The sequence below is a fragment of the Anopheles coustani genome, chromosome 3, assembly GCF_943734705.1.
Source record: "Anopheles coustani chromosome 3, idAnoCousDA_361_x.2, whole genome shotgun sequence".
In the NCBI taxonomy this organism is placed as follows: Eukaryota; Metazoa; Arthropoda; class Insecta; order Diptera; family Culicidae; genus Anopheles; species Anopheles coustani.
In genome coordinates, this window is record NC_071288.1 from 32,219,910 (window position 1) to 32,232,066 (window position 12,157).

Consider the following 12,157-nt stretch of genomic DNA (forward strand, 5'->3'; position numbering starts at 1 on the left):
ACATTTACAATGTTTCAGCGATCGCCAGTGTCGCACCCCAACAAATGGCAAGAATGATTCTGTAGGTTTTCGCAAACAAAAAAGAGGAAAATATACGCGTGTGGTTCGGTAGGAAAACATTCTGATTCTTAAGCACGTACGACGTCCTCCGCAGGCTAGAGATGAACAAACGAGCGAAACCAAACAACAACAACAGGCACACAAGTCCCCCGAAATCTTGCTGGCACAATTCCGTATAGCAGAGGGAAACTCTGCTCTGTTTCGTCACCGGGAACAATTTTCCGTTCCGAACTGTAGCGAGATGAGCGTTGCTCTTCTAGGCTCAGGCGGATTTGCATGGCCTTTTTCTTTTATGAAAAAAAAAATCGCCCAGAGCCCGCGGCCCTATTTCTCGTCCTTCTCTCTGTGATGGGAAAAGATTCGAAGGATTGTTCTTCCTTTTTGCGCTCGCGTCGACGCCAAAGTGTATGTGGAGTGCCGCTGCGAGTGTCTCTAATGAAAATTTATTCCGCACGTGGTGGAATTTTTATGAGTGGCTGAGAAAAGGAGGATCCCTTCTTCGAAAGGCGTGCCCGGTTGTGCACGGTTGTCATACTGCAGGGAAAATGTATCTCCCTCCTGCAGGAGCACCGCATTGCAATAAAAGCTATTGTACATGTGTAGAGGTCCTCGTGTGAAACTGACGGTGCTGCATCGAAATTGGTCTCAAACCCGAACGCCGCTGCGCCCTAAGAAAGACGTGATTTTGTGGGGCACGTCTTCGTCCGGGTAGGCTTGAATATGGCCACTGTATTCGCTTTTTCTTGAGTGGTCTACTCTGATCGAATGCCATCGGCACAACACGGTTCGCAAACACACCCTTTGTAAGGCTTTCGGTCGAACTCAGAACGATTAGATCGGGGAAATTGGGACCTGACCGGAAGTCCAAAGAAGATAAATCGTTGCTGACCTTTCCTTTGGGGTTGGGCTGAGGGAAAAAAAATCTCCCCAACGACCCCCGGGTGTGTGAGAAACAGAAGGTAATTTTCCTCCATGAATGGTGGATCGAAAACGGCTCTAAATGGTCTCCAGGTGCATGCGGAAGTGACCTCGGTCGGCCGGTGTTGGTGGTTGTGTTTGATTTGCAGATCAATTATGGAACCGCAATAGCTGATGGCTCTCCGGTGACTCCGAGCGTGTGGGCAATAAATCGACACCGAGCGTGGGCCCGGCAGTGCGTCTTCTTGGTGGCTTTTCCCGTCGGGACTCGACAGCTACGCCGAGGAAAAACCTACACAAGGCTTAGCTGAAAAGAGTGCCCGAGTGAAAAGCCGCAAGCGAGAGCCGGTTACTAATTTGTTATGCGGCGTGGATCGCATCGCGGTTCCTATCGGTGTCCGGAATCGTCAGGAGAGATGTTTGCAATTCCGTTGGATTTATTTGGAACAGGGTTTACGTTCGCAACGGAAAGAATAAGGGAATTGTGTTTCAATCGTGTTTACATTCAAGTATCTCTAATTCGTGAAGCGAAGCTGGTTATTTGAACACGTATATCCATGCTTTAGACACAAAAAGAAACGTTACTTTATGCTTGATTTATTACCCAAATTAACGATCAGTTTGAATGCCTTATTATTTCGCGGTTTTTTTGAGCATTCAAATAAATCTTTTTTCCTACAGCATCAAATCACATACACATACACATACTTTAAATTCGCAATTTTTACATCACCTTTCATACCACAAAACGGTAATCCAAAATATTATAATGCGCTAGGGAAGGCTTTTTTTACAATAACAAAAACATCATATTGCTCTGTCTATTTTCCAATTGTATTAACGCACTTGGGTGAGGATGCCAAGTATTCATGATATTATCAAGATTAAATCCTTTCTACAATTTGATTAACTCGGTCACTAGATAAGTTTCACTGCCATTTGGTCGCTGTGGTGTCGATAGCTTCCAGCACTGCCCAGAGACGAAAAGCACAAAATTGATTTATTTGGCACTGCCATCTACCACACATCATCAAAGCGTACTGCAGATGCCTGCGTAACGACACCATCCTAAAGACGAGCAGTTGCCCATTAGCATGACGTTCGCACTGCATCAAGCTGCTGTCCTCACACGAGAGATACATCCCCGATGGTCGAACGGGAGCATGTAATACAGTACGCACACAAACACACGTTTGCTGTGTTTTCCGGAAGATAGAGGATAAATGCTCGTGCTTTTTATACATAGTTGTTTGCTGCCTTGGAGCTCTTTATTTTCTACTCAACGCTGGCCGGTGTCGTGTTGCAGCAGACATTATGCGATGGCGCATCAGATCGGAGGGCTACAAAAGAAAAACTCCAAAGTCGGCTTATGTCCGCAGCTCAGCTAACTTGACTCCACCGTCATGGCGGGTTCGCGATATATTTTACTGCGGAAATATCACGCTTACGTTTTGTTGTTTCTATGCAAGAAAAAATAATCCTAAATGGCTTGCAACCTGCATCTTGTGAATTTTCACGCCGAGCTACGCTCTACCTGATACATTTATACATGTTGATACCGGCGTGCGATAACGAGTGAATGTCGATCGTCATACTCGTGAAGGTGCCGGAGATGAACCCAAACGTGGTGTGGAAACTACGCCATCAGCGACGGCCTTCCTTCACCAAACGGTTCGCGTTACAGAACGTAAACAGGGTTGGGCCATCCGGGTCGCGTCAACCGCTGGCCTTTGTTTGCTGGGAACCGACCCTAGGGTTCCAGGAGTGAGTCGAAATGTGAGCAATATTAAGCCGAGGGCTGGAAAAATGATGATGATTCGTGTGCGGAGTTATCAAATAGCGGTGCTGATGAAGTTTGGGGTTTTGGATGAAAATTTGATAAGGCTGGCTGGATTCATTTCTTCCATAGAGCCAACGTTAATGAGGTTCACCGCAAACGTACACCAGAAGAGGATAGACATGATTAAGCGTTTGCGTTGGGTTTTCGGGATGTTTTTCGACACTATTTGCACCATGATTATTACATTGGAATGTGTGAGGTTAACTGTAGTTTATCCTACAAAATAATTTTTAACCTTAACAAGTTTCTTTAATTCATAAATAAATTGGCTGACATAGATTTGTCACTGAAAACACCATAAATCAGAAAAGTGGGAATACAATACTGAAACAATTTTTAAAAAATAATAATCACTAGCCATAGTATAAGTATTTTGGCTAAATTCTGTCAAGCAAACCTGAACGGCACCATTGTGGTATGCCAGCCTCCTTCCATGAATTAGTACCGGAGGCATCAGCTGCTGATGAAGCTAATCATTATGATGCTGTGGTAACGTACCCTCCACCTTCGTTCCTGAGATATATTTTCACCCTTTTTGACAACAAACGACCCAACCACGCACACACCGATGTAAATGAAGGTGAGGAAGCGCCTAACGCTTAGTGGTGCTTATGAAGCGCGTTGATGATTTCGTCAGGGACGTTTTTGTTAAAGTTTAAAGCAAGTTTAAATGATGTTTCTGGTTGCTACGCACAGATTTCTGTTTTCTCATGTTTTGAAATCACACTCTTCCGAAAATGAACCAGCTTGAAATTCACATGACAGTAGAAAAACAAATGCGTGTCACACGATAGCTCGTAGATCTTTCGCAATGGGACACCTGGGTGCGATATCAGCGAGATGAGTTTTCTGGCCCAAGCTAGGTTTTAGATGAAAACCATAATATTTTGCGGTTGGGAGTACATTTTATGGGTGCAAAAATGTGATTTTATTTTTAACCACATCCATTTGATGGGCTTCGTCGGGACGATATTGAGCGCATGCAAATATTTTCAAAGCATAATAGTACAAGTTTCAATATTTAGGTATCATCTGAAATGATTTTATTTAGGTGTGGTGAATGCTTAAACAAATGTTTTGTTTTCAAAAATTTAAATATTTTGCACAAAATAACTTATAAAAAGAAGCATATTTATTATACAATGTTTTTTTAAATGATAACGTCTTTAGTGAAAATTTCTTGAAATATAAGTACTGCTTTCGTATCAACTTAAAATTATCAGATAATTTATTTGTTTTGTCAAACCATTTGAACCCTTAATAGAAACGTCCCAAGTAAGGACCGTTTCACGCCTCAAAAGAAATAGGCTGTTATCACGTATCAAGCATTATCATTCCCGCAAACGGCGTCGTCCGAGAGGTCGTACAGAGGTGATAATTTTTGACAACCGAATCCCAGCCGAACCAATCGCTACATTGCCGGGAGGCAATGAATGAGGCGGGCAATCGGAGGCGTATGAATGAGGCCTTGCAGCCGGACGTCGTCGTACCACGAGACACATTAGAAACTAGTGGAGAGACATTTACATACTCACATCGTTATTTGCGGGTATTAGACTTCTACGAACCATATCTACTAAGCTCACACGAGGGAGGCCCATGCCGGAGTACAGAGCTTTGGAGTCGAATGTCAGGATTGACTGCATAATTACCCATAGCACAATATCGCCGAACGAAATCTAGGCCCAACGACTTCAGGCAGGGCTTAAGCGACCGCAAAGGTCACCGTTCCTCGCAGAGTTTCTCGAGGGATTTTCAGATAGCCGATTGTTGAATTTGTACAACCCAACGACCCAGCGGTTGAGATTTATCGACAGTTCGGGGAAGTTCGAATCGAGCAGTGACTTGTTTTACAGTTTCCACTGAACACCCGGTTAAGCCGGTTTTTCCTGTGCAAGCTTGTCGTAATTATTCCGTATCGCGTACAACATGACTCCATCCGATTTTCTACAAGAGTGCGAGAGGTGTGACAGCGGAACGAGAGGGTTAACGGTTAGGACCAACAGAGCTCTTACCGTTCGATCTAATTTATGTTAAAACATGACGTTAATTATGTTCCGTGTTGCTTTGCGACATTTATGGCCCCCAATACAAATACACGGACGCACACACACACACATAACCAACGGATGCATATCACAATCGAAAGGTGTTTCCATCGATTTACCAACGCCTCCCCTCGGGGCCAAGAAAAACGTCTCGACGTTTGCTTGAAGCAAGCAAACGGAAATCATGTTTCATTGTAGAAGGAAAACGCTGGAAGTGTGAGGGTCGTGAGGATTCCGGATGCGGGTGAAATGAACCCGATCGACATTTCTCTATTGCTTTGCTTTGCGTCAATATTCGTTCCGGTATCGGTTTTCCTGGAGAAATCAAAACGCATCAGATGTTTATGATAGTAAAGACATCGCGTTACGATAGGCGAAATAATTGTCAGAGGATTTAATCAGGCCGAATTTATCTACTCCAACTACATAACTTTTTATCATGTTATCCATCAAGGCCGATTGCCACAGAAAGATCAATTTTGTAAAGACAGCACCTCGGGAAGAAAGTGTACCATCGTACCTGTATTATGGTAATGTATATTTGAACTTCTGAGTGTTGGTAGAAGTTGATTTGTTGCTAAACTTTCCATCCGATACGTATCGATATGATGGGGCGAAACACATAGGCCTTTGCTCAGTTGATAGATGGCAAATCGAATCGAAAGTTAGTACAGCTTCTTTATTCCGTTTTAAGCACGAAGGAATAAGTTTTGGCTACGTACGCCTCCTCGTAGCATAGATTTCACCATGTTAAGGAGCTGGGTTTGTTTTGCAAATGCAACGATTCGTTATCATATCATACGATTGGTTTGATTTGTAGGAATTGATGATTCTTATTTATTGTTCTGAAATTGTTTCTTCTCAAATCATGAAAAACATTTCAATTATTGGATTGAATGACAAAACAATTCCTGAAACTTCTTGACCTCAAAAAGTCACTCGTCACACATAACTGTTCAAGTTTATATCCTAAAATACCTTCTCTATGTTTCGAAAGCAAATTAAATCTAAAATGCTCAAATTTTCCAATTCAAGCTAAGGGTTCGGTTGATGCTTTTGTACTTTTAACTGTCCTTAAAACAAAAGTTTCACCCGCTACGAAGGAGGAGGAGATAGAAAAGTTGACTAAAGTTGATTATGTGAGCGTGTGTTTGTGTGTGTGAAAATGTTTGATTTTCAAAGCCTTGTGTCGTGCGATGAAGAGTTCAGCAACCAAGAAACTCGGAGAGTACATGTAAAGTTTCGGCTTAACGTTAGTTTCGACACGAAGGTAAGCTTTAGCTTTGTTTGGAAAATTTACTGACACGTGAGTGCTATCGACCGGTAGCATCGAACAGTTTATTTTGCTTTCAGGTTTCTGACCTCGTGTCGTTCATACCGTTCCGTTTTTCCAATCATGAAACTTCACATAGAAGGAGAAAAACGAACGAGAGCTCTATTGAAATGCGGAGCTGCATTTAGCGAGTGGTGCCAAACCATAAATATTCAACTAATGTTTGTGGAATTCCGTACGAGTCCTTTTTCGTTGCTTGTGTTTGGATTCGTCAGGTTGTATTGATGCAGTTGAGTTAACCGTTGTGTAACCGTTTGCATTCCGTCGTTTTGAATGATTTGTTTGATGTTATTTGCTAGTAAATGTAAAGTAGCTAATTTAGAGACGTTTTGTACTGTTGCAAACATTATGTGTTTACATATTCTTTCTGTTAATATGAAAAGTTGAAAGACAGGGTGGTTGGAAGAAGTATATTGTGTTTAGTAGAGTAAAAAATGTAATATAAAATTCGTTATGAGATTAACTTCAAATCTCTCGACGTGATAACCTTCCTTCTCGATGAATAATAGAATCTTAGCGCATAAAAGTATAATCTCTTCATGTGAACCTGGTTGTTGGAGCGTGTGTTTGCCTTTTTTCCTAGCAAGTTGAAACTGAATTTTTACCTTCATGGGTGGAAAAACGGTTCACCAAGCATCAGCTGCAATGTTGTCCTACTGCTTCCTCGACGAGAAACGGCACTTGCGTAAAATCGATCCAATGCTACGACACAACCGGTCGATGAGAACAGCTTGGCAGAGAATGGTTACGCTTTGCATGGTCAAGCGAAGCATTAGTGTCCCGAGAATAGGTGACGGTGTGTATAATGGAATGTAAGGGAAAGCACCGAAGAAGGTGTCGAGATTCCGGGAGCAGTGCTTGCCTTCGCCGTGGGTTGGTTCTCGGAAATTGATTATAAAAATAGAGCGCTTAAGAGAAATCTGGCGCAAGACGCATTTGGTTCGGACGGGGCTTGGTGATGCAGATTGTGGACATGCTGTCAGTGGTGGTGGTTATTTGCTTTAGATCGATGGTCCACGATTTAACGTTTATCCTGGCCAATCTACTGGCCAGGTCTTTGAGCATCGAACGAGATTTGAGGGCAGTTTTGTGGATCGTCGCAAAAAAAACCGCTCTTTGAACTTAATGGGAGAATTTCACAAAACATTACATTTTAAAAATCGGATGCGACCGGGGTTGGAGGGCTGCAGCCATGGACCGAGCTACCAGGAAAGCGATTGGTGACCAGGCCATGTCAGCACGACGAGCTCAACTTCGAGCGGGCCAGTGAAGAAAGAAGAAGAAGTACATTTTAAAAAACACAGCTACAAATTAATAACCACATGCTGCTTATTGGATAATTTAAAAATTTCTTCACAATTATCAGTTCGACAATTAATGAACACTTAATATACTTTTTTGATCCTAAAATACTGTTGGTTTATTCCATCTACGATCAGCTTAAGTCATTTGTTTTGAGAAAACGTCAGCCTTAGTTACACGCGTTTGACCTTCGATAACAAATCAAGGCAAACAAAATTATGCTGTTGACGAAACTGTAAAAACAAAAAAACTATCATAGGGAAAGGAATAAATCACGAATCAATACAAATCATTGAGCAATCGACGGCACGGCCGTAATGATAGATTACGTTTTGAGCCCCCTTTTACTGTAAATATGAAGGAAGGTGTCCGCGCGTGAAATACGATAACTTATTCGTCGTAGTAAGCCTTTCATGAATTTTCCGCCTTGCAATGTCACCCGGCGGACCTTTTAGCGCATTTGAACTTTAGACTGGTTCATACTTGGAAACAGTACTAATGGGCGCGGGTAAAGAATGGTGCCTGGCATCAAAACACCATGCGCCTCCATTAATCGATTCGGTTGATGAAGAACTGGGCGCCTCCATCGAGCCAAGAATCGAATGCATTATACTCGGGGAAATGGCAGAGACAAGTGGAGAAAAGTAGGGGGAATAGCAAGCAATTTCGCTGAAACAAGTTTGTTAATAATTTTCGTGGTGCAATGTTTATCAAACGTTTCTTTTAGATCCGTTTCGGTTACTTGCTAGGGAAGAATATTTTTTCTTTCTCGTCGGTTGAAAGGGCTGTAAGTGCCTTCATTGCGCACTTCTCTCACGTCCAGTAGGGATACCAGTGCTTTTAGTGAGCAGACGCAATTTTCCATGTTTCTTCCAATGTTTCGTTCCTATTCATCGCGTAAGGGTGGCAAAATTATTGAGCAAAATTGCGGAATGTTAAATGAAATGAAAAATAGTCAAAAGTAATCCGCAAGGCCATGACTAACGCCCCGGATTGACCTAGAACCGGGCTGGCAAGTCAGTCCGATGCTGGTGGGGGTGAGGCATCTTGCATAGCTTACACTTTTCCGTGTTTACTATGGATCGTTCTGCTTCAGCAAGCGCCGCTCGGCTGGTGCCGTACACTAATGGCCTTTTTGCTTTCTTTTCTGTTTCGATTCACATCGCTGCTTTGGAATTTCGTTACTTAGTTGATGCGTATGTACTTGATTGGCGGCGTTGGTCTTGGCACTTGTTTGTTTCTTTTTTCCTGGTCCCCTAGACCCATTGAATGGCGCCAGCTTTCGACCAGCCTTCGTAGGAAACGGGTTTAAATGGCCACATGAAGAAGCAGCAGAACCAAAACCTTCAGCATTTCACTTCAATTGAGGTTTTCGTTTTTATTTCGTTGTAGTGTTCTTGAAAAAGCACCGACACCAATGATTAGCTTGCGGCAACGTTCCGGCAACGTTCTCTTCTTTCCTGGCCGAATAATGAAGCCGATTTCTAATGTTAGAGAAAATCAGCGAGAAAAGCCACACCAATAATACCATCCTTCAAACGGAGCTTTGTATGCAACGGGGCGAACGTGAGATTTTTCGTTTTGCATGGATTTGCTTATTAGGGGCCGCGACACCCGAGTGGTAGCGCCGGTTAGAATATCGGCCCATGAGTGCCGGGGCTCACCACCTCGAAGGCGTGAGTTTGAATCCCGACAAAGACCGGACCCTCCCCTGTACGAGAGGACTGACTATACACGTACAACAGGGAAGACAAGTCTCGTAACGGGCAGGCATGACCAAAGCGTCGTTACGCCAAGAAGAAGAACATCAGCAATTGCGCGTCGCCGATTCCACGAATCCCACCGGGGGTGGCGTGACCAACAAGAATCTTTGGAGGCATAGTTGCCCATCACCCGGAGGAAAATGCTGCGAGCCATCGTACGGATGGAAACAGGGTCGATGGGTCACAGACAGTAGAGAGAAAATGTGCTCGTTCGTAAAATTGTTATGCTAAATCTTTTTCCTTGAAATCGGATGCGATGCATGACGTGATAACCGATTCCGGAGTGAAACTGAGAAAATTGTTGGTACAGCAATAAAAGAAAAACCTTTAACAAGGGTTACCATTTTTCTAACTCTACAATGATAGAGATTTTTTGTAATGTTATATTTTTATAATTAAATTCTATCACTATGTCAAAAGCATATTTCTGGGCCGTGTTTGGTTTGGTCCTGTTTAATTTGTTTTGTTTAGTGCATATAATTCTAACAATGAAATATAACAAAAAGGTTGTAACGTTTATGACATTTTCATACAGAATGCACAAACAAACAAATTTCGCTCAATGCTTCCGAGGTATTGTCTTTTACAATCCAACATAAATCTAGCGATGCCTAACCCGTCTTATCAACCGTACCAACACCAGACCAATATTTATGCCCCATAAATTTCTTACTCATCGTTCAAGTTGCTCACCCATGGGCTAATGATTATTTTTGCGTCACATACATAACTGACACTTGGTTGAAACGGAAAGATATGCTCTCGGCTTTAAATCTTTCAATGCAAAAGAATTTAAATAACGTTGGCCCAGGTCCAGCAGAAACTTTGTTTGATGATCTGTGCGAAGAAATGTTTTTTATTGTTTTATGTCGTCACGCTCGTATAAAATGACCAATTTGTTTTACTGCACACCTCTCCAAGAGTGGCTGCTTTCTTCATACAGGAAGTAATTTGATGTTAGAGGCTTTTTAGTAGTATTCACTTTATGGTACCATAAACCTATAAGGTTAATTATGGCAGCTACAAGTTTACGCATCACCACAAGTATACCGCAACAAAACAATTATGGTGCGTGTTAATTCGGGCATGGTGCTTATTTCAATTAATGAAAAATTTGTAATGCGAGCATTTTTGGCCATATTACAAGTTTAGTGAAGTGTAATCAAGCCGAAAATGGCATTTGAAAGTTTAAGTTTGATTGATGTACAGAAGTTTATTAGGGTTGCTGGTCTCTGGTATCTAAAAAAAAAAAAAATGTCTCCGTAATCTAAAAAATAAGAATAAACGTAATCAACATAGGACGGTTAGTTCAGAATGGAAAGTAATAATGAAAAGACAACCTTTATTCAGTTAGCCGGCCAACCGTTTATCATTCGATCTGGCGACCACTAGAGAAGAATACGAAGTTGCACAAAAAACAATCGAATAGCCCGAACGGTCGATGCTGTGATGCGTTGATGTAGTTAATTGATAAATTACATCATTCATCACCTCATTTCAGGCGTGAAATAAGCTGCCGAAACCCCTTTCACGACAAGTTTGCGCTGAGAAAACTTCTTACGAAAAAAATCGTCCCAAAAATTTCCTTCAAAAGACCCGTTTCAAACGCTGTCAAAATGAAGACACCCCTTTTCAAGAGACTTAAAAAATGTTCAAAAAAGAATAAAATTTTGTCACAGTGGGGACGAAAAAATATATGTGTTGATGTTGTCTCAACAGAAAAGGTAGTCGACCCTACAGACAGATAGTATAAACAGAAAACACAAACAGTGATGAATATCAAGGTGTACAAATTAGAAGGTGAAGTTAACAAAATGATAAGCCACAAGTGACATTCTATAGATGAGCACAAACACAATAAGTTACCACACAGAAAAAAGGATATATGGCCTTAGAAGCCGGTCCTTTAACATTAATAGAGGTCTATGTCACCAGATTAGCTTGCGAACGCCCAGGAAGCTGGATTCAATAGCCCTACTGGTGTAAATCCTCGACGAAGAAGAAGAAGAAGAAGATGTTGTCTCCTGGGTCTAATATTTTAGCAATGTAGAATAAGATATATTCACAATGACTGAATTATTCTAATGCATTCATACTTTTATTGCTTTTGATTCAAAACACATTCTCTGATAGCGTAAAACAGTATGCGAAAAATTCAAAAATCCTAAAATGGAGATGCCTGGTTGTTTGTGAACCTAATGGCTTGCTAATGGAGACGCCTGGTGCTTTTCGAATGGAAATGGATTGTCTACATCTAAGATTCCATTCCATGTTAAAAAAAAAACATATCAACCTACCTGTTCATTTTGGTTGGCGGCGTGGCGTACGGTACGCCCAGGAACGCTTCGATGGGTTTGAGAAATTTGTATCCTTCCAGCAGCAATACCAGACCTTGTAGCCGGCCGTATCGAGTCTGCACGATGCGTTTGCCGTGGAGCGAATTTTTGTACAGATCCATCGCGGCACCGTTAAGGAAGCGCACCAGCAGAAAGTATACGATGCAGAAGTACTGGAATTTCACAAACATCATTTTTCTGTCCGTTTGTGTATTTTTTCCTTTTTCTTTGAATGACTTCGTTTACACTAACGATGCTTCCGGTTCCGCTATGTAAAAGTATGGACAATATTGTACATCGGACAGGAATAATAATGGAACGATTTGTACTAACCGAGGAACACTATTTACATCCGATCGGTAAAGAGACTTTCGGTAGAAGGCTGCACTATTGGAAAGCAATCGACGCCTCGGAGTCGAAGTGGTGGTGCCACTTGGTGCAACTTTGTGCAGCAATATCATTATTTCGTCTCATTAGTCTGCGAGTAATGATTGCCGTCGTACAAACACACACATATAGCTCGGGCGGAGATGTCAAACGGTGCCAAGTGACATATC

At 42.0% G+C, this 12,157-nt stretch overlaps 1 protein-coding gene across 2 annotated transcripts in view; it reads right to left on the reverse strand.

Moving 5' to 3' along the window:
* Window positions 1-11,793, reverse strand: part of LOC131259415 (uncharacterized) — a 36,493-nt gene extending 24,700 nt beyond the window's left edge. For both annotated transcript variants that reach the window (XM_058260898.1, XM_058260900.1), the window contains exon 1: window positions 11,562-11,793. In XM_058260898.1, the coding sequence (XP_058116881.1) occupies window positions 11,562-11,791 (230 nt within the window). In that variant the 5' untranslated portion in view covers window positions 11,792-11,793. The remainder of the gene's footprint in view (window positions 1-11,561) is intronic.
* Between the last annotated feature and the right edge of the window lie 364 nt (window positions 11,794-12,157).